The 26,493-nt window shown below is 42.1% G+C and overlaps 1 protein-coding gene across 2 annotated transcripts in view; it reads left to right on the top strand.

Moving 5' to 3' along the window:
• The window catches only part of PHRF1 (PHD and ring finger domains 1), a 43,527-nt gene that overhangs the window by 13,494 nt on the left and 3,540 nt on the right, over positions 1-26,493 (top strand). Inside the window, exons 6-17 of one of the 2 annotated variants that reach the window (XM_034770395.1) lie at positions 631-755; positions 3,115-3,215; positions 3,728-3,900; positions 7,862-7,991; positions 8,375-8,499; positions 11,216-11,403; positions 12,750-12,869; positions 15,898-16,052; positions 17,733-20,531; positions 21,856-21,932; positions 22,577-22,837; positions 24,822-24,950. In XM_034770395.1, coding sequence (XP_034626286.1) covers positions 631-755; positions 3,115-3,215; positions 3,728-3,900; positions 7,862-7,991; positions 8,375-8,499; positions 11,216-11,403; positions 12,750-12,869; positions 15,898-16,052; positions 17,733-20,531; positions 21,856-21,932; positions 22,577-22,837; positions 24,822-24,950 — 4,383 coding nt within the window. Of the gene's footprint in view, positions 1-630; positions 756-3,114; positions 3,216-3,727; positions 3,901-5,736; positions 5,861-7,861; positions 7,992-8,374; positions 8,500-11,215; positions 11,404-12,749; positions 12,870-15,897; positions 16,053-17,732; positions 20,532-21,855; positions 21,933-22,576; positions 22,838-24,821; positions 24,951-26,493 lie in introns of those variants that run through there. The other variant, XM_034770397.1, reaches the window with a different exon arrangement.

The following is a 26,493-nucleotide window of genomic DNA, read 5'->3' on the forward strand; positions in this document are numbered from 1 at the left end:
ATAACTTCTAATAATCTGTGGTCTTGATGAGTTAGCATTGTCCATTTTTCTTTAACATGTTAATCAGCATACTGTCCGTCTTGAAGACACAACCTCTTTTAGAATTCTGGGGATCTGGTGGCATCTTATCATAAGATAGTTTATGTATTTCTACTGTGTTACTACCATGTTTCCTATTTATTTTAATCATATCTGTTTCTGTGAAGTTAATTTGAAATAATCAACTCATAGTGCTACTTTCATAACTACTAGGGGTGTTTCTTTGTGGCATCCCACTAATGTTAAGGAAGTCAGAAGCATCTAAATCTGAAATTTTCTTAGTTATATACCTCTTGGGCCTTTCTCATCTCCATCTTAGTCAGAATTTTGACCTAACTTATTGATTTAAATGGCAATTTTCTATTGCTGATGATATCCAGTCAAACCTACTACAAATAAGGAAGATGGATGATGGAAGTTGTAGCACTTACCTCATAAATGATCATGTTCTAGATACTTTTAATAAAATGGAGGTTCTGTTAGGGTAGAACAGGCGGTCACTGTAGCAGTGAACTACTATTGTTGCTGATGTAACAGGGTGGATAAAAAGAATAGAAGCTTCTACTTAAAATGTGAAACTCTCTTGTTTAGATTCCTGTTGAGAATACAAAAGCTCAGGATGGTGATAGCGGGGAGGATGATCCAACCTTTTGTGAGGTGTGTGGCAGAAGTGACAGAGAAGACCGCCTGCTGCTGTGTGATGGCTGTGATGCAGGGTAAGAAGGGTTGACGGCCTGAGTTAGTTTGTTTGCGGTCACAAAGGGCTCCCTCTGAGGGAGTGAAGTGGTTATAATTCACAGCTGTTTTTCAGTACACTGAATCTTTGTGGGCTACCATTCATAACAAGGTGATTATTATCGTGGGAGAGGAAAAGGGTCTATTTACCTTTCTCCTCGCTCTCTTCTTGTTTTTCCTTAATTAGAATAAGCAAAAGTAGTATCTTTAAGGCAATTTAAAAAACACTCTTATTTTAAATATTTGAATACAGACAGCTGCATCAAGGTACTTAAATATAGCTTGTGGCTAAAGTCTCGTGCAAGGATTTAAAGCTGTTACACCATTTATATCAACCTTGCAAAACTGTTCATTGAAATTTTAACAAATTGAATGGATATCAGTAAGTATAGCTTTGTTTGTGCCTTCACAATCTATAGTCCCAAGGGAATTTAAACATTCATTCATGGTTGGGATTGGCAGGTAAAAACTGTAAGGTCAGGCATATTGCTGAAACACTGAACAAATATAGTAAATATTTATAAACTAAAGAACTCCTAACAAAATAAGATTTGATAAGTAGAACTCTTAACTTAACTCAAGTTCTTACTTGTGCAAGTCTGTCCTCACTTTTTGTGTTCTGATTTTTTTTTTTTAAGTGACAGTTTCAGCTAATTTTGTATACAGTGTTGTTGTGGCCATGTTGGTCCCAGGGTATTAGAGACAACTCACCAATGGAAATTGGTCCAATAAAAGATATTACCTCATCCACCTTGTGTCTCAGCTAATTTTGTTTTTCTCAAAATAAGTTTCTCTCCTAGAAATATCTGTTCTTTGCAAAACTACAACTTTCTCAGTGCTTTGTTCTCAGAAAGTACTTTTCATCTCTTCTAGCTCTCTTGTAGGACTTTGTGGCTAGGATAAGTCCTAAAGAAACCTAGGATTATTTTCTTCAAATTTTAAGTCTCCTAACTTCTAAGATTACCTGTGTCTCAGTGATCTGAAACAGGAACAATAATTATATTTCCCATTTTTGTTCATCGTTCAAACCACATATATAGGGTCATCCTTCTCTTTTAATGGAGAAAATATCACATGCTCCAGGAAAACAGGTCCAGATTTTCTGCATGTGTAGGAATTGCATGAGGGCTTTCCTTTGTGGCAAAAAGCTTCAATTATAGAAACATACTAATATGATAATTGATATTGGCTTAAATCTGTGCTGGAAAGAGCCACTAATACAATGTTTAACCTGAGGCATGGAACTCAGTCCAAGCATTTAGGTTTTTAGGTTGGGTAATTCACTGGAGAAAATCCATTTAAAACTGATTATGTCTTGTAGCCATGTAGTTTGAGTAGAAGCTGCTTCAAAAGATTAAACACTTTACTGACAATCCTGACTTTAGTTAATGCTATGCTCTCTTGTATTAACGGTGTTGAAAATGGAATAGAATCAATAAAAGGAACAGAATTGCATAATCCTAAAAAGCTTGATGATACAGCTTCTGTTGACTACAGTTGGTGAGACAATTTGATCTAGCAATTGAAATCACTAGGCAAATAACATTTTAAAATATTTATTATGGAACGAGCATTATCCCATTTTTTGTCTTTAAAAATTGAACTGGACATATGCACCTCTGTATAATGTTATGTGGAGGACTGCAAACTTGGGCCCCTTATATATGGGTGAACCTTTGAGAGCGTGTGAAGCTCCTAGCCTGGGCAGTTATAGAAGGTTATGGTATTGTGGAAAACTTCAGCAGACATTAGTCGTCTGAGTGATGCCTGGATTATATTTGATATATGGGGCTTGTATTCAAAACTACACGATCTAAGAAGCAGATCCAGTCTGTGATGTATGGCAAAGTAAAGATTTCAACAGTACCACTTTTTTTAATCCTTGGAAACCAGCATTATTTCACGCTAACGTCTGTTTTACCCTTTCCACTGCTTTTAATTTCTCCAGAGCACTTTGAAGATTTTTTTCCTGCTCTGTATTTGCTATCTCTTTCTGTGAATTTGATCCCAGTCACAACAAACACCCAACAAAATACGAAGCAACCATCGGGGGTGCAGAATTTTCTGAGGCTTGGAGCTGTAAGTGGTTAAAGGAACTTCTAGAAATCCTGCAAGAATCCATGACACTTGTATAACTATCAGGAAGCATTATTGCTTGGAAACTAATAGAAGCAGCTCCATAGACCGCAGTTTAGGGCAGTGGTTCTTAGAGAATTATTAGATATCTGTTTGCTTATGAGATGACTACCTTATATAGCCCTCGGATGGAATTTAAAAAAAAAGAAGCTTTTTTTCTTTCAGTGTTGATAAGAATCTCATTGTGTGTTGCTCTTGTATTAGATACCACATGGAATGCCTTAATCCACCTCTGAGTGAGGTACCTGTGGATGAATGGTTCTGTCCAGCATGTGCACCAGCTAATGCTGCTGTTGCTGCTGCTGGTAAGTATTTTGATCAAATCACACTTTTTACCCTGACTCGGATCATGGAAAACAGCTGTTCTTTAAAGAGATGCTGTTCAGTTGTTTAGACCCCAGATTCGACACCTTCCCCCCCCAATTGTTTTGGTGGGCAGCCTCTTTTGGGCTCATTGACTAGGAAAGCAGTGTTTGTATATTAAGATTTTATTCAGGGATCGTAAGCTACAGTGTGTTGACTTGGAAGTGGGTCTATTGCCAGCCCTAGCCTGTCTGGGAACGACAGGGTAGAAGCAACTCTTCTCAATGCCCCCAGCAAATCATCTAGCTAGCTGAAGGAGTGACATTATCTGGCTCTGGATATTTTTGTGCTGCCTTCCTTGCCAAAGGGTCAGTTTGCTGTGATGTAGGGTGTGTGTGTGTATGTCTGGTGCAGAAAACAGAATGAGTATCTTGATTTAGATTCTATAGTAAAACTTCCAACTCTTGAAGGAATATATACTGACAAGTGACCCAGAGGGCTTTTTCCTTTTCAGAGACAGATCATGTGAGTGAAGAAGAGGTTGCTGCCCTCATAGCTGATGTCACCCCTACCACTAGTAGGCTACGTCTTAATGTCCGAACTCGAGCAATAGCCAGGACTCGGCAGAGCGAACGAGTTAGGGCAACAGTGAACAGAAACCGAATAACAACTGCACAGCAAATTCAGGTATTGGGAAGTGTACAGTTAACTTAGAAATATGAACTTAAAATTTTAAATCAAGTCTCTGAAAGACGCTCTTAAGAGAGTTAAAACAAGCCCACTCATTACTAGCTCAGCAGGCTTGAATTGCAATTAAATTCTGATTGTCCAGGATTAAATGATTGCATTCTGGTAAATTGGGAGTTATTACACAACCAGTTGTGCAATGTGTGAGCAAATTGTATAGATGCAAAATTGATTTGAAAAGTGCACTAATTTGCATATCTCTCTGGAGACCTGCATTTTAATACTTGAGTCACAAGTGGAATTGAATTTACCATCCTGAATCCCCAGAGGATATTAGTCCACAGTGCAAAGTGCTCCCACAGTTGTACAAAACTGTTAGCTTTTTCTTCCATGGTCATGATTGGAATAACTAGGGTCCTCCAGATGAGAGCTACTGAAGTTCATTGAAAACCCAGGACGCTCTTGTATATGCTTCAAGCCAATGCTGTTAGGGCTTCACTTCCATAAACCTGAAAACTCTTAATTCATGCCCCAACCTGTCATGGCTTATAGACTGTTCAGAAGTTGTATCCATGACTAGTGGTATATCTTGGGGTTCTTTTTAATGGTTTCAGACACTTAATTTTTCAGTAATGCTATATGAAGTTATCCCTTCCCTTTTGTTTGCTGGAAGTACAGGAAAACTGGCAAGTTGCAAAACCATCTGTGTTTCAGTTGTTAAAAATATCGAAGTTGCAACCAAAACATTCTCTACATACTTGCAAAGCTGCAAGTTTTGTCATGTCAAATTCTACAGAGACAGTCAAACATAGATAAGAGAGAAGACAGTAGAAGGAAGAAGAAGAAAAAGAACAGGTTTCTTTTCATAGTCCAGTGGCGGGTGAGTGGGTGGTGATTGTCAGTTGGAGGTTGGTGTCAGTTTAAGTGATGCGCAAAGTGTCTAATCATCCTGAGGTCTGGTTTGGAAAAAAAAAAAAAAAACTGGATCAGAGGTGAGGTCCCTGTTGGATGATGCTTCTCTTCCCACCCTCCCATCCCCCCAATGGTTAAAGTTGGCAATCAAACAAGTTGGTAAAACAAAATCTAGATGAAATCTGAGAAAAGCCATGGCCTGATGCTCAATAGCCTTGATACCTATAATTAGGAACAAAAAATAAATAAAAACAAAGTAGAGACATAAAGAAGCAACAAAATGACAAAAGCAGAACGAAAGACCAAGACTTTCCCTTCTAAGTTACTCAGTCTAAGATTCTGTGTCTCGGTTTCCCGTGGGCTGAGAAGTATATCAGACTGTTAATCACTGTCCTTTCAAAGTTTTCCAGTAGTGCATCTAATCCAAACAATCCTATTTAAAAACAGATCTTGAACAAACTCAAAGCAATCTGAAATATAGCAACAAGTCCAGTCATCAAAACAAAGTACAAACAAGGTTCCAGCATGCATTGGGTCCTTCTTAAGTTAAATGATTTTAGGACTTCCCCAAAGAGCCCTAATAAGCCTTAAATTTGTTAGTCTCTTTTTTGGTCACTTCATATGGTATGTTGAACCAACTCCTCACTCCCAATATTCAGCCCCCCAAAATTAAAAAGGATCAATAACACAGTAAAAATCCCACAAATTGTTGGATGCACTTTTGAAAAATATAGATGAAAGCAGTTGGTAGATGTTGTTCCCTTTCTCACTTTAGATGCTAACTGCTTAATACAGTTACACTAGAAAAGTGTCTTGAAATCAAAGGTTTTGCAGGGTAACTGCTAGTGCTTTATTACTGTCTCTCCGTACCTGTTGTTTTATAAATACAGTGTGTAGCTGTCTCCCTGCAGATGAGAGAGGTGGTGCACGGGGACTTAATCGTTGCATAGTAGTGCAAGACTGGGTGCCAAGTACTTCCTGTTCAAGAAACCATTCCGAGCTCCACTTCTCCAATCTGCAGAGATGATTACAAACTTTCCCTAGAAAGGTATTATTGCTCGCTTCATTTTTTAAAAAAAAGCACACCTCTCTTACTCTAGTTGACACTTAGATTTGACCCGAGAGCACAAGTAAAAATCCAAAAGCTAAGATAAGCTCTTCTGCTGTGCCCTTTGGCAAATACAGAAGGGTGTTGATTTCAGACTCTCCGATACCTTTGGTATTTGGAGAGGCAGAAACTTCACTGTGTAATTCATGCATTATTCCAGATGTACCTGGTATAGTTAAAATCTGCAATGTTCAGGTATCCCCTATTCCTCTCCCCTCCCATCCCCCCAACAGAAAATGTTCGTGTGTGGCACAGGTTGGCACCCACAGAGCTTAAAATGCAGTTCTGCCCTAATGAATACCTTTGAAGAAAAAGTTTTGTAGGGTGTGTTTGACATTTAAAGTGTTCATTGGGCTTCAATGCTAACACCACATTGAGATGAAATTTCTTCTGTCAGCTATAGTTTATATTAATTTCATATTTTGTTTCTTGCTTTACAACCATAAAACACTTCTAAAGCAGTTTTTCTGTAAATTATATGCTATGTATAGGAGTTTATAGGTAAGTCATTTTTGGTAAGTTTATATATTTTATATAAATATATACAAAATGTAATAGGCTGATACATTGTGAGCATTACTCTAAAGAAGTGCGATAATATCTCTAATACTACATTTATGGTGGTTTGAAATTGCTTTTCCCCTTGAACTCCCAATGTAATATGTGGTGTAGAGGTGGCTTTCATAAAACCATAGCACTTAACCAAACTGGTTAGGTTAGAGCAGTAGTTCTCAACCTTTCCAGACTACTGTACCTCTGAAGCCGAAGCCCCACCGCTTGGGGCAGAAGCATGTAACTTAGCTTCACGGAGCTCCCTGTGGTGTGGTTGCCACCCCCTAACACTAGCCCTGCACTTGCGACTCCCCTAAACCTCTTCCGCCACCCCCATGTTAAGAAACACTGATCTAGATGAGTTGATGTACCCCGGGAACACATCTGAGTACCCCCAATGGCCCTGGTTGAGAACTACTGGGTTAGAGTATGTTGTTGTTTACCTTTTTACAAAGAGGTAATGACAGTTGTGCTACCACTGGACAATCAAGGGAGCTCTCTGTTCTCCTCTGGATGATCAAAGTTCGGGTATGTCTACACAACCCACCCCCTTCCTGGGCTTCAGAGCCTGAGCTCCAGCCCAAGCCACAGCTTCAGAGTGCTGTCTATACAGCTATTTTTAGAGCACTAGTGCGAGCCCCACTAGCCAGCGTCTGTCAACCCAGGTTGGGAGTTTGCTTAAAAAGGCTGTGTAGACATACCCTTCCCGTCCTGAGTTTCGCACTTCAACTCAGGATCTTCAGGAGCTGGATCTTGGAGGTGGGTGCACACCTCTTGTGCAAGGGAAAAGGGACTTGGGCCATGAAATAGTAGTTTCTGCTTATTGTGAGGAAGTGACACTGAAGAGGAGTCTCTCTCTTATCCTTAAGCTCAGCTCCAGGATGTTGGTGTTGAGATTTGCTGCCTTTGGTATGTCTGTGGGTTTTAAGGGGAAAATGTAGCCTGAAAAGTGAGGAAGCTAAGATCTTGGGCCCCACACTGCCTTGACTTTGCTTTCATTTTTGGTCAGTATGGATTAGTCCTGCTTTGGGAGAAGCCAGTGGACAGTTGTGTGGGTTTGGGGAGGTTTCACAGTGACAGTGGGTATGAGATTCTCTCACCAGAATAAAGCTTTGGAGTAAAAATGTCCCTGGCTTCAAACATTGAGGTAGATTTAAAAAGTCATGGCAGTTTTCACTTGAGATGCAGCATGTGCTGGTGACACAAGTGACTTAATTTTAAAGGTGAACCATTTCATGTTGACAGCCTGATTCATGATGGTCGGGGAAAAGCAAACTTTGGTGCTGGATCACAAATCCCTTTTTAAACAAGTGCAACAAAACTATCTCAAACTTTTGTTGCTCGTTTATGGTATGTATAACTTATGTGATTTCTTGTTCTGAAATGCAGCATGTGCCACGGTATCTGATGTCTTCTCTTCTTGATGAAACAATTGAGGCAGTTGCAGCAGGGCTAAGCACAGCAGTATACCAGCGACCTCTGACACCGCGGGCTCCAACCAGGCAGAAAAGAAAAACAGGTAAGGGGATCAGAACCCTTCCAGGATTCCTTGTCTACAAAGTAAAAGGTTTGAGCGAACAAAGTATGAGACAAACTGAAAACAGTACAGCAGATATGTTTGTGTGCCTCCATGGAACTGCATGATTACATCACTCTAATATTTTTAAAGAGAACTTGTATTCAGTTAAAAAACAGTGACACATTGAAACCAAGCTTTTATATCCCTACCCTTCCAACTGCACTATTTAATTCCAGTTTAGGATCCTTTGCAGCACATCACAGCTTTTTCTTTTGTAAACTTGTTTGTAGTCTGTAGGGAAACTTTGGAGGTTAGTGTGTGTATGTGTGTGTACACACAGTTCTGCTCTTCAGTTAAATACTTTGCTATGCTTGTCTCTTCAGGTAGAAAGAAGAAAGCAGGCAAAAAAAGAACTCAGACAAAGTCTTCTGTTGGAAAAAAGAGTTCAGGGACACGGATCAAGAGACGTAAGCGTCGAGTAAAGAGGAGAAAGGGGAAGAAGATACGAGTAAGTTCAGATGTTAGTTTATGCTGGTATAAAAAATCTCTGCCGTTATTTTAATTTCTCTGATGTAACACTGTTACTCTGCTATGAGCTATCACACACTAAATACATTGTCATAATGGCAGCAAGCATGACTTGAATACAGGCGAATTATGTACAATGTATATAATATAGTCCTAGGACAGTGGTTCCCAAAGTTTAACAACCTGTGAACCCCTTTCACTAACATGTCAAGTCTCACGAACCCCCTCCTAAAAATGAATATTTCCAGGGATTTTCTTGTTTACCTGAGTATAAATTATAAAAGCAGTTATCTTGGAAATATAAAATTTGTTTTTATGACATGCTTATTACACACTATTTATTATTAAGTGTCCCTGACCTCTGTTTGCCAGAAGCTGGGAATGAGCGAAAGGGGATGGATCACTTGATGATTACCTGTTCTGTTCATTCCCTCTGGGGCACCTGGCATTGGCCACTGTTGGAAGACAGGATACTGGGCTAGATGGACCCTTGCTCTGACCCAGTAGGGCCATTCTTATGTTCTTATTTATCATTACAGTATTTTTATTACATTATGAAAATGGCAACACTCTTCCAAGATCTCACTTTCATAGCTTCTATCACTTTGAATAAGCCTGTTATAAGACAAGGCTCCTATGTTTCATCAAGGAGTATCAGATGTGAAACAGCATGAAGGTATTTAAGAAGCCAACTCAAAAAGTTCCTCCTACACAAGCATTCAGGTCTTGAGCAGTCCAGACAAACGACGCACACATTACAACAAAGCTTAAACTTGTTCATCATAATAATTTTAAAAACAATACTAGCTGCCTATTTAATTTTAAAAACAGCAAAAAATATCCACCTCCCTTTCTATTTCTTATAAGGAGTCTTGAAGTTTAAATCTCCTCAGTGTGATAGACATGCTTGCTTTGATCCTCTTAGCTCTTGGAAGTCCAGGGGCTCCAGGCTGCTGGCCCCGTGCTGCCCAGGATCCCTAGGGACAGCTCTGTCCACCATTAGGGAATTTTTTTCCAAGAACCCCCTGTTACATTTTGTGAACCCCCAGGGGTTCTCAAACCCCAGTTTGGGAACCACTGTCCTAGGAGAATGCTACTTAACAGAGAAGCTCTTTTTTCATCTATTTACTACTCAATACTGTCTTCAGTAAATTTAGAACATAAGAGTGGCCATACTGGGTCAGGCCAAAGGTCCATCTAGCCCAATATCCTGTCTTCTGACAGTGGTCAATGCCAGGTGCCCCAGAGGGGATGAACAGAACAGGTAATCATCAAATGATCTATCCCCTTTCGCCCATTCCCAGCTTCTGGCAAACAGAGGCTAGGGACACCATTCCTGCCCATCCTGGCTAATAGCCATTGATGGACCTATCCTGCATGAATTTATCTAGTTCTTTTTTGAATCCTGTTATAGGCTTGGCCTTCACAACATCCTCTGGCACAGTCTGCCTGGGACTTAACTATCTTGAGTAGTTTTGTATCGTCTGCAAATTTTGCCACCTCACTGTTTACCCCTTTTTCCAGATCATTTATGAATATGTTGAATAGGACTGGTCCCAGTACAGACTCCTGGGGGACACCACTATTTACCTCTCTCCATTCTGAAAACTTATTCCTACCCTTTGTTTCCTATCTTTTAACAAGTTACCAGTCCCTCTTATTCCATGACCGCTTAATGTTGAGAGTGCTAGTGTGCCTACTGTAGCACTGTATGAGAAGAGCTTCATCATGTTTCTGATCTGGACCAGTAGTGCTAGGGATTGAACATTCTTCCCCTAACTCTTCCACTGAAATCCCTGGGAAACCGGAGTTTCTTCACTTCTTCTGCAGTATGGGAGAATGGGAAGTTAGTCTACTTGAACTAACTTCTAAGCATATTTGCGTGGCTTGCTGCCAAACCCTGGAATTAAACATACGGTTCACTGTATAAACTGAACCCTGCAGATTTCACACTGCTCTCTTGCCAATAAACTGCCACTCTTGTTTGACACCAGTCCACGCTCACTTGAAATGTGAGTCTCCATCACCCTCTGTTTCTAAGCCCACGGATTAAGCTATGGAATTTTTGCATCGATATCAAACTTAAGGGTATGTCTACACTGCAAGCAGTACAGTGGCACAGCTGCAATGCTGCAGCTTGTCATACTCTGCTTTAAGTGGTGGTTATTCCCTACAGTTATAACTTTCCCTTGCCACAGTCTTTAGAGTAGTTAAGATAATGGGGAGTTTGATAGCATCCCTTTTGAATGACAGACTCTTGTGTTAAGGTATTGTATTTCAGAAATTGAAATGACCACTCAAGTTAATGTAATATGTGCAACTTACTGAGTACGTATGTAAAATTACCCTAATCAACCTATGCAAGTTCCATTATACTGTCTATAATACACTAAATAAAAATAGTAAACAATGCAGTCCTCACCATATCAGTTGTATACTACTGAGAGAAGTTAGGGCCTCTAACACACAGCACACTCATGCCCAACACCTGCAGGCCTCGCGCATTCTTAACCTGCTTGCTCTGCAGACTTCACCCCAAATCAAAGTAAAATATGTTTTTGTAAACTGCCACATGCTTTTAGTGCCAGGTATCACCGCCTCTTCCCTCCTTGCTCTTGTAGCTAATTTGGATGTTGATAAAAGCCTGTCTTACAATGCATAGTAGTCAACAACTTTTTTTTTCCTCACCTGTCCAGGTGAAAAATGAGGTTACTGCTCGCTCCCGTATTGCAAGAACTCTTGGGCTTGGTAGACCTGTACGTGGAGCTTCAATCCCTTCTGTATATAAACCAATAGAACCCTCACTTGGCCTTATGAGAGCAGATATTGGTGCAGCTTCTCTGTCTGTGTTTGGAGATCCCTATGAACTGGACCCATATGACAGGTAAGATCTTGGGATCAAGACCACAGATCTGATGATTTCTCAGATGTGTTTTAATGCTGTTAAAATATTTTAATACTAAATATCTGGTTTCCTTCAAAATTAAATATTTCAAATATATATGTTTTTGGAGGGAGGTCAGAATTAAGGCTAAGATTATGTCACAGAGGTCATGGAAGTCACAGATTCTGTGAATTCCAGAATTCTGTGACATTTTCTGCCTTAATCCTGGGGCAGTGGAGCTGGAGCTGTCGGGTGGCAGGGGACCACCACACCTCTGAGCTGCTGTGGGGGGCGGATGCTGGATCACCCCCCACCGCTGCAGCAGGGCTCAGGCTTGGGGTCACATCACCCCCTCAGTACCATTTTGTCACTGTTATTTTTAGTAAAAGTCAGGGACCGGTCACAGGCTTCCATGAATTTTTGTTTATTGTCCATGACCGGTCCCTGACTTTTACTAAAAATAATAGTGACAAAATCTTAGCCTTAGTCATAATATTTACCAGTAATATAAAACTACAGAACAAAAGATGACTAGTGGTTGTGCCCAATTTCAGACTTTTTAGAGGGGCCTGATTTTCAGAAATTGCTGAGTATATCCACCCTCTGAAAATTAGGCTTTTTTCAGAAGTGTCAGGTTGGGCATACAAAAATCATTAGTCACTTTTGTCATTTGTGTGTGAAGCTACTTAAGTGTCTTTAGAATCTGATTCTTGTTAACTAACTAGTGACTGACTGTGATATTCTTTATTAAGAAGTAGTTAGCAAATTTTGGGGGGTATAATGATGCAGTACCTTAACTCTAAAAGTACAATGAATCTGTGGCGTTATATAGGTCTCTTCTCTCTCATTTCCCTTCAATTTTTAAACCTTGAATCAGAAGAAATCCCGCCAGATCTTGTCAAAATGCCACTTCTGAGTCACTTAATCTCATGAATAAATCTGAAACCCCTTTTTAAAGCTTAATCTTAAATTGAAAAGCATATTTGACTATTGTCATTAAAGGGATACTGCCCATTTGAAGACTAATATATTTTAGAAAAGATTTAAAGACTGTTTCCAATAAGACACCTTCCCTTGAATAGCTCCCTAACTTTTGTAATTTTATAGTTGCATTTACCTATATGTTTAAAAAAAAAAAAATTCTTTCCTGTTGCAGTTTGGGACACCCATACAAACAAGTATAAAGAACTATTGTACGCAAAACGTTAGGAAAAAGGTTTCCTCCCTTTATTTTGGTTATGTTCTTTCAGGTCTAGTAGCCTTCACTGTGATGGCAAGAGTAGATAATTGTTTAAACAAGGGTTTTTAAGTTGACAGTTTCTCTTTGTGTTTGTTTGTGTCTGCAGTAATGAAGAGATTGCAGCCAACCCAGCTTCACCTGTGAGCGCCAAAAGGAGAATTCTTTCCCAGTCTGCATTAAGATCTCATCGGCCTGTGGCTAGACCAGTTTCTGTGGGACTTTCTGGGTGAGGCAGACAAATTATTATTTTTTTTTTTTTATTGTATAAAACAGACATTATAGAAGGAATCTGGGTTATAAGATTGCGTGAGCTTTTCTGGGTATCCAGAATCAGAGCACATTTTGGCCCTTCTTGGGCAGTTACTAAGGAACTATAACTAAGGCTCCGTGTTTGTCATGGAGGTCACGGAAGTCATGGATGCGTCTGGTCTGGGGGCCACCTGAGCAGCTCAGGCAGCCCCCAGGCCAGGCGCACTGGCCGCTGCTGGGGCAATCTTGGGCCCTCCCTTTCCCCCCAGCAACAGGAGTTTGGGTGTGGGGGAGCTCAGGGCTGGGGGTTGGGGTGCGGGGCAGTGCTTACTTCAGGGTGCTCCCCAAAAGGGCAACAGGAACTTCCCTCCCTCAGCTCCTAGCTCCACATGTTGTCGCTGCCTGCAGGCACCGCCCCTGCAGCTCCCATTGGCTGGGAACCGTGGCCAATGGGAGCTGCAGACCTGGGGCTTGGGGTGGAGCGGAGGCAGCTCATGGAGCTAGGAGCTGGGGTTGCTTCTCAGGAGTTGGGTAGAGAGCTTGCCCCAGCCCCACCAATCCTTTGCCCCCACAAGCACCTGCGGCACCCCCCACACCGCAACGCTCCCCCCCAGAGCACCCGGCATGCCCCACAGCTCCTGCTGCGTCCCCCTACCGTGCCCACCGCTTCCCCATGGCCACCCTCCTAAGCTGCCCTCACCCCCCATTTTAGTCAAAGGCATATAGTAAAAGTCACAGGCCGAGAATTTTTGTTTATTGCCTGTGACCTGTCCATGACTTTTACTAAAAATACCTGTGACTAAAACATAGCCTTAACTATAACACAGTTTACACTAATAACAGTTCAATTAATGTAGTTACATTGAGACACCTGCAGTTGGGGGATTTTTTTTTTTTTCATAATTTTTTTTTAAGGCACTTAGCCTTGTGCTTTAAACTCTGATATGCTTTCTTTGGCTGTATTTCCTCGTGATTCACTCTATCCCATTTTTTACATCACCCTTGCTTGCTTCTCATTCAGTAGATCTAACTAACATATTGAAATTTAGAAGTTATCCCTTCTTGTTCTGATGTGGTCTGGCCATTTTTTACTTTAAATGTTGCATTTTAAACATATGTCTGGGAACACTGAGCAGCCCTGCAGTCTCTCTCAATTAAAAATTGTGTCTGAGAAGTGGTGTGCACCACAAAAAAGAATCCTCGTATTGCACTTCAGAAGGGTGGGTACATAACTGGTTCTAAATAATGTGCAACAAGCTGCATATAACCTGAGGAGGAGATCAGTAAACTAGCAGATGATTTGGGTGATTAATCTGTTTCCTCTGCCATTTGGTAGAGTTTAGAAGGAGACTGAGGAATGAGTGTTCACTTTCAACCTCTGCTTATATATACTGGGCAGTCAATGATTCAGCTTTCCTCTGTTCAAATAAGCAGCAGAATATTTGGGACAATATCCTTTTAATAAACTAAACAGGATTGGAATGCTGGAACTGGGACATTCCGTTGCAGTTGAATGGAGGAGTTGGCTGAAGGAAGTGCAGTGAGAGCTTCAGGATTCCAGTGTGTTGGTGGCTGGGGGGACAGGACAGAGATGAGCGAATGTGGAGAGTCCAGGGACAGATTAGGGGTGTGAGTGAAAGGAAAAAGGAGAGTAAAAAAAATCACTAGAGCAAGGAGAAAGCGAGTGTGGGGGAGAGAAGATGGAAAAACACACACACACCCACACACCACCTCCGCGCCCTCCCATCCCCTTCCCCTGGAAAAATAAGGGAGCTGCAGGTTGTCATCTCACTGCCCCGGTGATATGATGGTTTTAAGAATAACGTGGTCGTGCCTCTTGGCTACTTGGTATTTTTCTCCACTTTCCCACCTCTTGTTTGGAGGAAGAGGTTTTGGGAAGTCTCAGTGATCCTGTGGGATGGCTTTGGGGGTAGCTTCTTGTTCAGAAGGCAGAATTACTTACCTGTAATTCAGCATCTCTGAAGACATCACTTGACTGGATTACTGCACCTCTTCCAATCAGAGCTGGGAGGCAAACATTTTTACATTATGTGGTAGTTCTGTCATATAGGCATATACTTCTGGCATAAATAATACTTTAAAGGTTGGACTGTTGTTTGCTTTGTGTTCATCGTGAACTGAAGTGGAGTGCCCCAAAAGGCACTGAGGCACTGGCACTTGGTCTGTCCTTCAGATATGCCTGCGGGTGCCTCAGTGGGCCAATAATATTTGAGAGTTATGGAAGTTTTAGAAACAAGACCCAAGAGTGTAGGCATCAAGTAAAATGATGTCTCCAGAGGAGACGAAGTATAGGTAAGAAATTTCCCTAATGGTTAGGTAATGCAGGGAGAGGGCTTAATGTTGTCTATAGTTGAGCCCATTAATATGGCTCTTGGGTTTAATTTATCATGCACTCCGATTCCTTTACAATAGGTGCCCATAAACCACTAAGTTAACTTAAGTAAATTCTTTGAGATAGTAATTTAGGTCTGCTGAGAAGTAAACTGGTAGAACTGCTGGAATGGGGAGGAAAGGTTGAGATAGACCAGACCAGCTATGATGGGAGATATGCTTATGATAAACTTCAGAATGACACTTTATGGTGGTTAAAAAAATTAATAAGGTCTTCATAAAAAATGTGTAGTTTTTCAAACAATTGAGTGACACTCCCAAGTAGTGTGGTGGCTGAAGGCATTTAGCTTTAATTCTGATCTCATGCTGCACAGCAGACCTAAGACATGCAGGTATCTGATATAGCCACTCACTTTGCCATTGTAGGGCACCAGTCCAGAGAGTAGGTATTTTGACCATCTCTCAGCAGAGGGAGGCAGAAGCTGAATGCCTTTTGTGAAGCCAACTCCTATAAAGGGAACTGTACTGGCTGAGCGCACCATTCCTTTGCATGCACCCGATAGCTGATCTTAGTTTCATTGTAATATAATCCATTTGTGTAGTCCGAGAGCACTGTAAAGGTAAGGAAAATGTAACCCTTCTGTAATATGCAGGAGAAGTGTGCCTGTCTTGATTCCTGATCAAGAAACCGAAGCTCCCCCTGCGCCTGACCTGTTGGGAAGCATCCTGTCTGGGCAGAGCCTCCTCATGATGAGTGGGTCTGATGTGGTCATCAACAGAGATGGCTCACTAACAGCAAAGAGGGCAGGTGAGGTTTTGGCTTCTCAGTTCTTAATTAACTGTTTGGTATTTAGTCACATGGGTCTCTATCCTGCAAACACTACATATGTGCTTAACTTTGAGCATATACATAAATGTTTACGGGATCAGGGCGGTAGGTATTAACTAGAGTAAAAATAATAAGTTTATGACATGTACACCCATGCTTCTGTTTTAATTGCATAGTGACAAGGTCATTGGAAGAACTGGTTTAATGGGAGGTGGTGGTTGTCACCTGTATAAGCAAATACCAAATTCACAGTCCATTTTGGTTGATTTCACAGTCATAGGAATTTAATAATCGTAAATTTAATGATTTCAGCTATTGAAATCTGAAATTTCACGATGTTGTAATTGTAGGGGTCCTGACCCAAAAAGGAGTTTTGTGTGTGTGGGGAGGGGGATCGCAAGGTTGTTGTAGGGGGTGTTGTGGTACTGCTACCCTTACTTCTGCGCTGCTGTTAGTGGTGGCGCTACCTTCATTGCTGGGCGGCTGGAGAGCGGTGGCTGCTGGCTGGGAGCCCAGCTCTGAAGGCAGAGCTGCTGCCAGCAGCAGCACAAAGGTAAGGATGGCATAGTATGGTACAGTATTGTCCCTTACTTCTCCATGGCTTCCTCCAGAGCTGGGCCCTCCGTAAGCAGCCACCAATCTCTGGCCGTCCAGCTCTGAAGGCAACAGCACAGGAGTATGGGTGGCATGGTATGGTATTGCCAAACTTACTTCTGTGCTGCTGCTGGCAGGGTGCTGCCTTCAAAATTGGGCACCCAGCCAACAGCCACCGCTCTCTGGCTGCCCAGCTTTGAAGGCAGCGCAGAAGTAAGGGTGGCACTACTGTGACTCTAAAATAACCTTGCAAACCCCCCCCCCCCAACTCCCTTTTGGGTCAGAACTCTCAATTTGAGAAATGCTGGTCTCCCCCTGTGAAATCTGTATAGTATGGGATAAAAGCACACACAAGGCCAGATTTCACAGTCCATTACATGTTTTTCATGGCCGTGAATTTGGTAGGGCCCTATATATAAGTACTGCACTGTAGCTGTTTTGTCATTTGTCACAACTCTCAGTGAACTGGATGAAGCAAAGGGACCTTAAAACCCAATTTTCCTGGAATTTCACATGTTTACTGCCGCCTTATTTGTGAAATACACGGTGAATGGTATGAACAGACAGCTCAAAGTACAGCGATGAGGAGCTTGGCAAGAAAATTAAATTAAATACTTGGTAGAGTAGGTGCTGTATTCATATATTGAGGTACATTCACTCTCCTGACTTAATCATTCTTATCTTGGAAAATATCTGTTCATATTGAAATCTTAAACATAATTCTTAAAGCTAATTGTCCTTTAATTCCCCACATATCACTGTCCACATATGTTAATCAGTCTATGGCTAAAAGATTAGAAACAGTCTCATTATATGCCCTTTGGTGTTTCCAAGTGCACTTGCTACTCTACTAGTGATATTTGGTTGCCACAAAGACACCATTGTCCAACATAAGCCTTGAGCATTTGACTAAAATGGTACCGGGCATGGTGGCTTGCTGTTGCCAAGGATGCTTCAACAGACAAAAGTGGAAGATTAAGACTAGTACAGAGTTAATGCTCCTTTCATTTTGGAATAAGAGGAGTCAATGTTGAAAAGATTATCTTTTTTTTTTGTATGTTTTAGTTCCGTCACGGCAGAGAAACTCACTTAGTGACTTGAGGGTGGAAGATGGATTAGGAGAAAATCTTCAACCAAGTACATTGCACTCAGGGACCACAGCAAGCAGCTCCTGTGCAGAACCTTCAGTTTCGTTGGGGCTGAATCCTCACACCAGACCCACCTCATCAAGCTTATTTTCAACATCATCCTCATTAAGCAGGTTCAAGAAGGCAGAGAACCCCCCACAGACAACAGCGGGGAGAGCAGCTGTTAGATTAGAATATTCAATGACTCCTAGATCTGTTCAGACTCTCAGTGTGGCAAATCTGAGCAGACCTGGTCTAAAATCAGATGAAATGCCTAGATTTAATGGGGATTCTAAACATGCTGTGCCCTCTTCGAAACCTTTCAACAATAACTCTAATTTGAGTTCAAAAAGTGTAGCTGTGAGACAGCTGCTACAACCAGCAGCTCCCAAGAGGATTGATATCTCTGAGCTTCCCAGGATACCAAAGATTAAAAAGGAAATTGTCAGCAGGCATTCAGAATCAGAACCTTCAGGGAACCAAAGCTGTGACATCCCCAATTCCTGTATAACCCAGCTGACTGGCAAAGGGAGCACTAATCAGTCAGGAAAAGGTAGCAAGATGGAAAGCAACAAGTCAAATACCAAGGAATCTCAACAACAGACACACACAAGTGGAGGCTCTTTTTCCACAAATACAGGTGTCTATGGAAGTACAACACTGTTGGGGTCATCAAGGAGTAAAGGTGTAAGCTCTTCTTTTGAGAGCTTTAAGATTAATATCCCTGGAAATGCAGGGCATTCCAGCAGACTGTCTAATCCTGGGTTTTGTAATACCTTCCGCCCTGTAGACAACAAAGTGCAACAGAGAGAGAATCCTTCCCCTCTCTTCTCAATTAAAAAACCAAAGCAGATCAAAAGTGAAATATTATACGATCCCTTTGATCCAACAGGCTCAGATTCAAGTTCAACAAACAGCAGTCCTGAAAGGCTTGTCTCAGGAGTGCCGCTAACAAACATCACCAGAACCATTTCGATTGAAAATCCCAGAGTTCAAACATTTCAAACTGTACGTCGTTTTACCCCTTACACGGTAGAAAATATCTTTGGATCGGGTGCTGAATCATCTGATGTTCCATCAAGTAACACAGAGTCTCATGATGATGTGACAATAGAGGGTAGGATTGTGGAACAGATCTCTGATACTGAACAAGAGAAAATGGATGAGGAAGAATCGCAAAGCAGACCCTGTACTTCATCTGCAGTCAAACGAACTTCTAACCTGGAGTATTTAGAAGAAGAAAGCAGAGAAAGTCCTAGTGTGTTCTTTGATGCAGGAGACCTAGCTAGAGCTAATGTGAAGCTGGAGCCAGATAGCCCCTCTAGAAATGATGGGCAACAAAAAATCCATAAAAGGGAACAAATGGAGAGAGAGTCACGTTCCCGATCCCGGTCAAACTCCAGCTCCCGAAGCCGGAAAAGATTGAAAAGAAAAAAGGCAGTTCTCAAAGAACATAAGAGAATCCCATCAAGGTCCAGGTCGAGAACACGCTCAAAGGAAAGAAGCTCCAGGTCCGCCTCTTGGTCAGCTGAAGAGGACTACATCAAAATACACAAACTGAAATCCAAGAACAGGCGGTCGTCTAGTGATCGTTCAAGTAGTCATGAACGATCAAAAAAAAAGAAAGCAAAGGATAAAACGAAAGACAAAAAATCAAAAGGTTCCTGGTCCAGGGACAGAAAGAAATCCAGGTCACGCTCAGGGAGTCCTGACAGCTCTTCTTTTGAGTTTTATGAAAGCCGAAAAAAGAAAAGGCGATCTGGCTCTCGATCAAGAGGAAGAGAGCGTTCCCGATCAAATAGCATTGAGAGAACTAAAAGGCGGAAGCACAGGAGAGACAAAAGCTATGAGAGATATGATAAAAAAGATGGTAGCTCAAGGCCAAGGGAGAGAAAGAGATCAAGATCCAGGTCACGGGAAAGGAGAAAATGGAGATCTAGGTCGCCCTCTGTATCGAGGTCCAGGGAGCACAAAAGCACTAAATCTAGGGGGAAAAGGCCACGATCTAGATCACGCTCCAAGGAAAGAAAGCACAAGCCAAAACAGGTGACATCACTTCCTCCTCCAGAGAAGGATCAGAGGTCGTCAGATGACAATGTATCCAGTGTTTTTGTGCATTGTCATTCTTTGAAACAAGAGCTGGAAGAGCCAACGCCAGAAGATGTTTCCTTAAACCTCCAATCAGCCATCATACCTGAAAAGGAGACACCAAGCGAGACTGCTGTACATCATGAAAATGCCCAAGAGAGTGCAGAGATGGAGCACATTTCTGAGGATTTTACAAATGAAGCTGCCCCCCTGCTGCCAGAGAACACAAGTTTTCTTGCTTTACACGACAATATAGACGCTTCTCTTGAGAGGGAATTAATAGATGGGACTGATTCAGCTGTGGTTAGTAGCCACAATAGTGTGAACCTGGAGGAAACTACAACTAAAATAGAAGATATTGAAGAGTGTTCACCTCTAATAGAATCACCTCGAGAGAAGGAAGTTATTGTGCAGGATGAAAGTGAGGCAACACCAACCCAAAGCTTATCTGAAAATAAAGTTGCAGAGTGTGTGAAAGATGCTAATGATGAGTGTCCTGTGTTAGATAAAAAAGCCAATGATGTAAATAAACCTGAGCTGGAGGCAGTACCTCAGGGGCCTGTGTTGAAAACTAAAGCACTTGTGAAAAGGGTTACATGGAATTTACAAGAGGAAGAAAGTGATGCATTGACTGCTGAAAAAACACCAAGTAAGTTTTTGTTGTTTGTTTTTGCAAAAATAAAAAAAAAGTCATAACTAAGGATATGATTTGATCACAGATTCTGTGACTTTAACAGATCTCCTTGACTACTTCGGCTCAGGCTTCAGCCCCACCATGACCATACCATGATTTTGTATATTTTTACTATGACTTCTCTGGGAATTTTTCTAATTTTACTGTGACAAAATCATATCCATAATCATAATGCACTGAGTATGTTGTCTGTAAGAGGGACCGTGTCAGTGAAATAGAAAGCTGTCTCGCACTTCTGTAGTGAAACTCTGAAGAAAAGTCATTGTCATAACTGTGCATGTCTACCCTACAAGCAGCACAGCTGCAACTACACTGCATAGATAGTTGCTACAGCTATAGAAGGGTTTTTTCCATTGCTGTAGTAAATCCACCCTCGTGAGAAGCAGTAGCTAGGTAGTCGGAAGAATTCTTCCATCAGCCAGGCTGCATCTGCTTGCGGGGGCGGGGAGGAGGGGAGGGTTGTGAAATTTTTCACAGCCCTGTGCGATGTAGCTGGGTCAATCTAATTTTTAGGTGCAGACCAGGTCTCTCATTGTCTAAAGTGACCAGTGGCACAAATAACTGCTCTTCACTCTTGTTCCTGCAGCACTAACACAGCGAAGAGGGATGTAACTGGATTTTGTTCCTTCTTGTGCATCAACTGAATTATTTGACAAGTTCCAATCAGTTATACTTGTGCAAACCCAGTAAAACAGTAGGCTTGCACAAGTGTCTCTTGGCTTGTAATTGAAAGGCAGTGAGATTGTTCAGGTGTAGCCACAGACCTTCTTTGTCCTGCGGAGCCTTGGTGCTGGGTGTGATTGTGATGGAAAGAATTTAGCTGGACTCTGAGCCCAGGTTGAGTTTGCAAGACTGGGAGAAAAACCATCTTTTCACTTAGCACATGCGATATGGAAATCATTGAGACAATATGAACATAGGCCGTCCCTGTCAGGCTGTTAAACCTCTTTCAGAGGAGAACTGCATCCCAAACATCTTAATGGGGCATAATTTTCAAAAAGTGATGAGCAGCCTCTAAAATTCAGGTGTTTCAAGCTGGTCACCCAAAATCACGAGTTACTTTTGAAAAAGTGGGCTAGTGTGTGTAATCAGATTTTCTTTTTGCATCTGAAAATCCTCACTTAGCAGAAGTTGGGAAATATAAAATTAGTCACTGCACAGAATTCTTTCTTAGCCAATCACAGTGCTAGATTTTTTGCTTTTCTTACAGCTCACTTTGTACTTGTGATGGATTTGGGTTTATCACTGTTCTTAAATGCTTTTTTCTTGGGAATTTTAGGGGTGCCGTTTTACAAACTTCAGAGAGCAAAGGAAGGGGCCTGGAAAGCAGAGGACTTGAGCCAAACATTAAATCAGGTGCAGTTAAATGAGCCTCCTCCAACCAATTATATGATTCCTGAGCCTATGTTTCCTGATCTAGATTCCTCTCAGGTTGGTTCCCACTCCAAAAGCGAAGTGTCATGGAAGGCCATTCCACCTCATCCGTGACCTCGTTGTGCCCCGCCCCTTCCATTACAGAATTTTGCTCCTTCCTCTGCGTGTAGTACATTCCATACAGCCCATGCACTTCAGCAATCCACTAACTGCTTATTCCTTCAAACCGTCCTCACACTTAGATTAAAAATCAAAGTTCATTCCTTTACTTTGCAATATACTTATAGCTTCTGCTTTCCAGCATTTATTTGCCCCCCAAAATCTTGCTTTTGAGGAACAAATTGTCTTGCTGTAAAACCCAGCTTTTTGGCCGTGGTTCATATTATACATGCTTGTCCATCTGTGCTGCCCACCAGTGAGAAGTTGAGTAGGAGTAGTGCTGGCTGCTGGAACACAGAAGTCTTGCTGTGGCATGGAAACCTCAGCCCTTTTGACTTAAAGAAATGTTTAGCAGTAAGTCACTTCTCTGTTTCAGTGGGTAAAAGCTGCTTTTAAATTCCCTAAACTCTGCTTTTCTGCACTGTAATATCAAGAAGCGTTTGCCAAAGAGTGTCTCTATTTCACAGGTGTACAGTCAAAACATACCTTTGACACCACCTCTGCCCTCAAGCCTGCCACCCTATGCACCAGTCAGTCAGCCCACAGTTCAGTTCATAATGCAGGGGAGTCTTCCTCTGCTTGGCTGTGTGGCAGGACAGAGTTTGACTCCAGAGCCAGACAGCCTGGCTACGGCTTCTGAACCAGGAAATCAGACTGCTTCGGTTGGAGACGTGGAAGAGAAAATCAAAGCACCTAACCCTTCACTGGATAAAACAAAAAATGAAGAAGTGAGTGAAAGCCCTGATGTTAACATATATTCAGAGTTATGTACTCAGGCTGTGCCAATCCCACTGTGGCATTTGTGTGCTCTCATAAATCACGAGCAACACTTTTGTGGCTTGTCACTATAATCAGAAATGAGAGATGAATGAGATGTTCTGTTTTGTTTAACTTGCTTTAGGGTCACAAATATTTCATGCCATGTGACTTCACTGGCCCTACTGCCACAGAGTGACTAACTTTGCTTTGGATCACTGTGCTACCAGTGGAACACTGGACCAAGCTCGTCTTTGGTTTATCTGGGTCTTCCTCTGTGTGACAACTCTTTTTTTGTGTCAGACCCCTTCCTAGGTCTCTGCCCTAGTTAGTTTCACTCTGCAGCTTCTGCTAGACCACAGGAGCAGACCTCTGTTGTAGCTGAATGCTCTTAGAAAGAGGAGGTGAGGCTCTTTTCTGCATAGCCATCTACCCCTCTCCCCTGCCCATCACAATGAAACTGATTAGGACTGCATCAAACCACCACAAGTGTGAAATTTCTCTGCAGTGGAGTTTGAGTGCAATTTAAAACATTTGGGATGCTTGACCTAGTACCAAATGGTAAATTCCTGAAAGCCAGAATGTTCAAACTTGTATAAATACCTGAATTCATTCTCTTCTGTTTTGAAATGGACATAATTTGGCTACAGCAGAAGTCTATATACTTTAGTTAGAGAATCATAGAGATGTAGAGCTGGAGTGGACTTCAGGAGGTTATCTAGTCCATCCCCCTTTGCTTAGGGACTTCAGGAGGTTACCTAGACCATCCCTGGCAGGCAGTTTGTCTCACCTGTTCTTAAAAACCTCCAATGACAGAAATTCCACAGCCTCCTTCAGTAACTTATTCTAGTACTTAGCAGGAAATCCTTTCTAATAATAAGGATAACTATCTAAGGCCTGGTCCACACTAACCCCCCACTTCGAACTAAGGTACGCAAATTCAGCTACGTTAATAACGTAGCTGAATTCGAGGTACCTTAGTTCGAGCTTACCGTGAGTCCAGACGCGGCAGGCAGGCTCCCCCGTCGATGCCGCATACTCCTCTCGCCGAGCTGGAGTACCGGCGTCGACGGCGAGCACTTCCGGGATCGATTTATCGTGTCTAGACAAGACGCGAGGGATTGATCCCAGAAGATCGATTGCTTACCGACGGACCCGGAGATAAGTGTAGACCTACCCTAACATAACCTAATTTCCTTTGCTATAGATTAAGTTCATTACTTCTTGTCCTACCTGCATTATATCCACTGCTACTGCCTTGATGCTGAGTTGGGTTTCTTGATTATATTCACTATCTATCTTTGGGCCTGTAATAGTTATTAACACCTATGTGCAAGTCCTAAAAATCACTTTTACTATATCTACTGCTGGGTCCATAAAAAAAATGGCTTACTATCACTGAAAATCCATGATTGAGCAGCAATTTTTATGTAGTGTGAATTCAGTTACAACGGAAGAATTGTAAGCTGCTTTTGATGTGATTTGTAATACTTTATCTTGGAGATCTCTCTACTACCCATCTTTCCTGTGTAATGTTAGAGCTATTTGAAGTTGAAGTAATATCTTCCCAGCTGTGATTTGCCTTCATAAACAATCTCAGAGCCTTTTTAGGTACTCTTTTTATCAATGGATGATGCTTCACATTCAAGGCTGCTGGATTAGGGAGGTTAGTCCAAAAAAATTAATAAACAAGTGAATTGAGGAATGACTGTCAAAATACAGTAGAACCCTCAGAGTAATTTAGCACTGAGCAGGGGTTCACTGAAGCAGGAATTGTAGTTTGCTCAATGTGTGACTTTCATTCTAGTTCGCTATAAGTGGGTTTCACTTCACTTGTAACTCTTTAAATCTTGAAATAAATCTTCACTTTGTCAGCTGACTTTTTAAATAGGGCTGGACTCCGGAGGCTGCTTACAGATAATCTTGGGTTACTCATTCTTCATTTTTGCTTTGTAGTATATGAAGAAACTCCACATGCAGGAGAGGGCTGTGGAAGAAGTGAAACTTGCCATTAAGCCCTTTTACCAGAAGAGGGAGATTACCAAGGAGGAATACAAAGATATTCTCCGAAAAGCAGTACAAAAGGTAAAAAAGGAAATGTTGACTTTTAAAACAGAAGGGGAACTGCGGACAGTTAGTGTCAAAGCTTGGATTACATTTACTGTAGTTGCATGCTGTAACAGAGTGGCAGATTCTAGAACTCTGCATGGGATCTTGCAGAGCTTTAACATAAGAACTAGGTGTTTTAGGCAGGTCTGATAAAATCACCTATTATTAAAGTTCTCTGACGCTTCCTATTTTAATACCCTGATTTTCGGTTGCTAATAACTTTGCCAAGCTTTAACTGGTTGGGCTGAGATTTTCCATGTTGGAAGTCTGCCTCAGGCTGAATTTTCTTAGGAAAATTTCAGCCGAAACAGTCTCATTTCCAAGAATGAGCTAGGGAAGTATACGTTGTTTTTTCTCCTGCTAAATTCTGTGATCTTTTCTTGGAACAGCTCATGTCCCCAAGCTTTGGAGCAGGGACTTGAAATTTGGCAGGAGGTGGCCTTTACATCGAGGATGTGCCTTTTGCCATCTCCCTGAAGATCTGCCCAAGTTGTAAGCCTTTGAAAAATCGCAGTTCACGCATACTTGGATTTCTTTAGTTTTAGCTTCTAAAATGGAAGAAGATTCTAACTTCACTGAGCTCATTTGAGCCTCTCTCAGCCTCTTAGTGCTGACCAGGCTGCGCATGCACCATCCCCACAGAGAGGCTGAGCATGCTCACTCCAGCCCAGGGCTCCAGGGGCAAAGTCAGACTTTCCTTGAAATGGTTGCTCCCAACTGCTCTGGGGTGGGCGGGGCATTGGCAGTGAGAGCAGGGAGCCTGTCTCTTCTGCACTCTCAATGACCCCTCCTTGCTGGCATCCATGTAACTTGTCTGATTCAAATGCAGAGGGAATAAAAACTGGACTGGGGGAGAGCAAGGTTAGATTCAGGCTTGGAGTCTGAGACTGGGAGGGAATGGGTGGGGGAGAAAAATTGGCACAGGCTGGGAAGAGACTGAGATTGGGAGCTGCAGGGGAGGTTAGGCTGAGACTGGTTGGGCAAGGAGACAGATTTGAAACCAGGGGGAGGGAGACTGGAACTAGGAGCTAATGGGGGAAATGGAGGGGTGGAGAACAAGAGTTGGGGGTGGACCATTGATATTGGATGAGGAGACTGGGCTAGCTAGGCTGGGCAAGGAGCCAGGGATGGGGTAGGCAAAAGGAGGCTGAAATTGAATAAGAGGAGAATGACTGTGAGTGGGAGTCAGTGAGGAGGAAGCGGGAGAGAGTGGACGAGAAACTGGGAGGAGGGAACTGTGAGAGGGAGAGATTGGGATTTAGGGAGCCTGGAGGGGGTTACTAGGATCGATGGGGCAAGGAGACTGGGGACTGATGAGTGGAACTGTAGATTGGGGGAAAAAGGCTAATGGTACTGGGATAAGGAGCTAGGGATATGTAAGAAACTGAACTGGGACAGGGCAGAAGGGATCAAGCTTGCAGGGAAACAGGCAAAATAGTCTGTGCCTACTAGATTAACAGATATATTTGGGCATAAGCTTTCGTGAGTAAAAACCTCACTTCTTCGGATGCATCCGAAG

The sequence above is a fragment of the Trachemys scripta genome, chromosome 4, assembly GCF_013100865.1.
Source record: "Trachemys scripta elegans isolate TJP31775 chromosome 4, CAS_Tse_1.0, whole genome shotgun sequence".
NCBI lineage: Eukaryota > Metazoa > Chordata > Testudines > Emydidae > Trachemys > Trachemys scripta.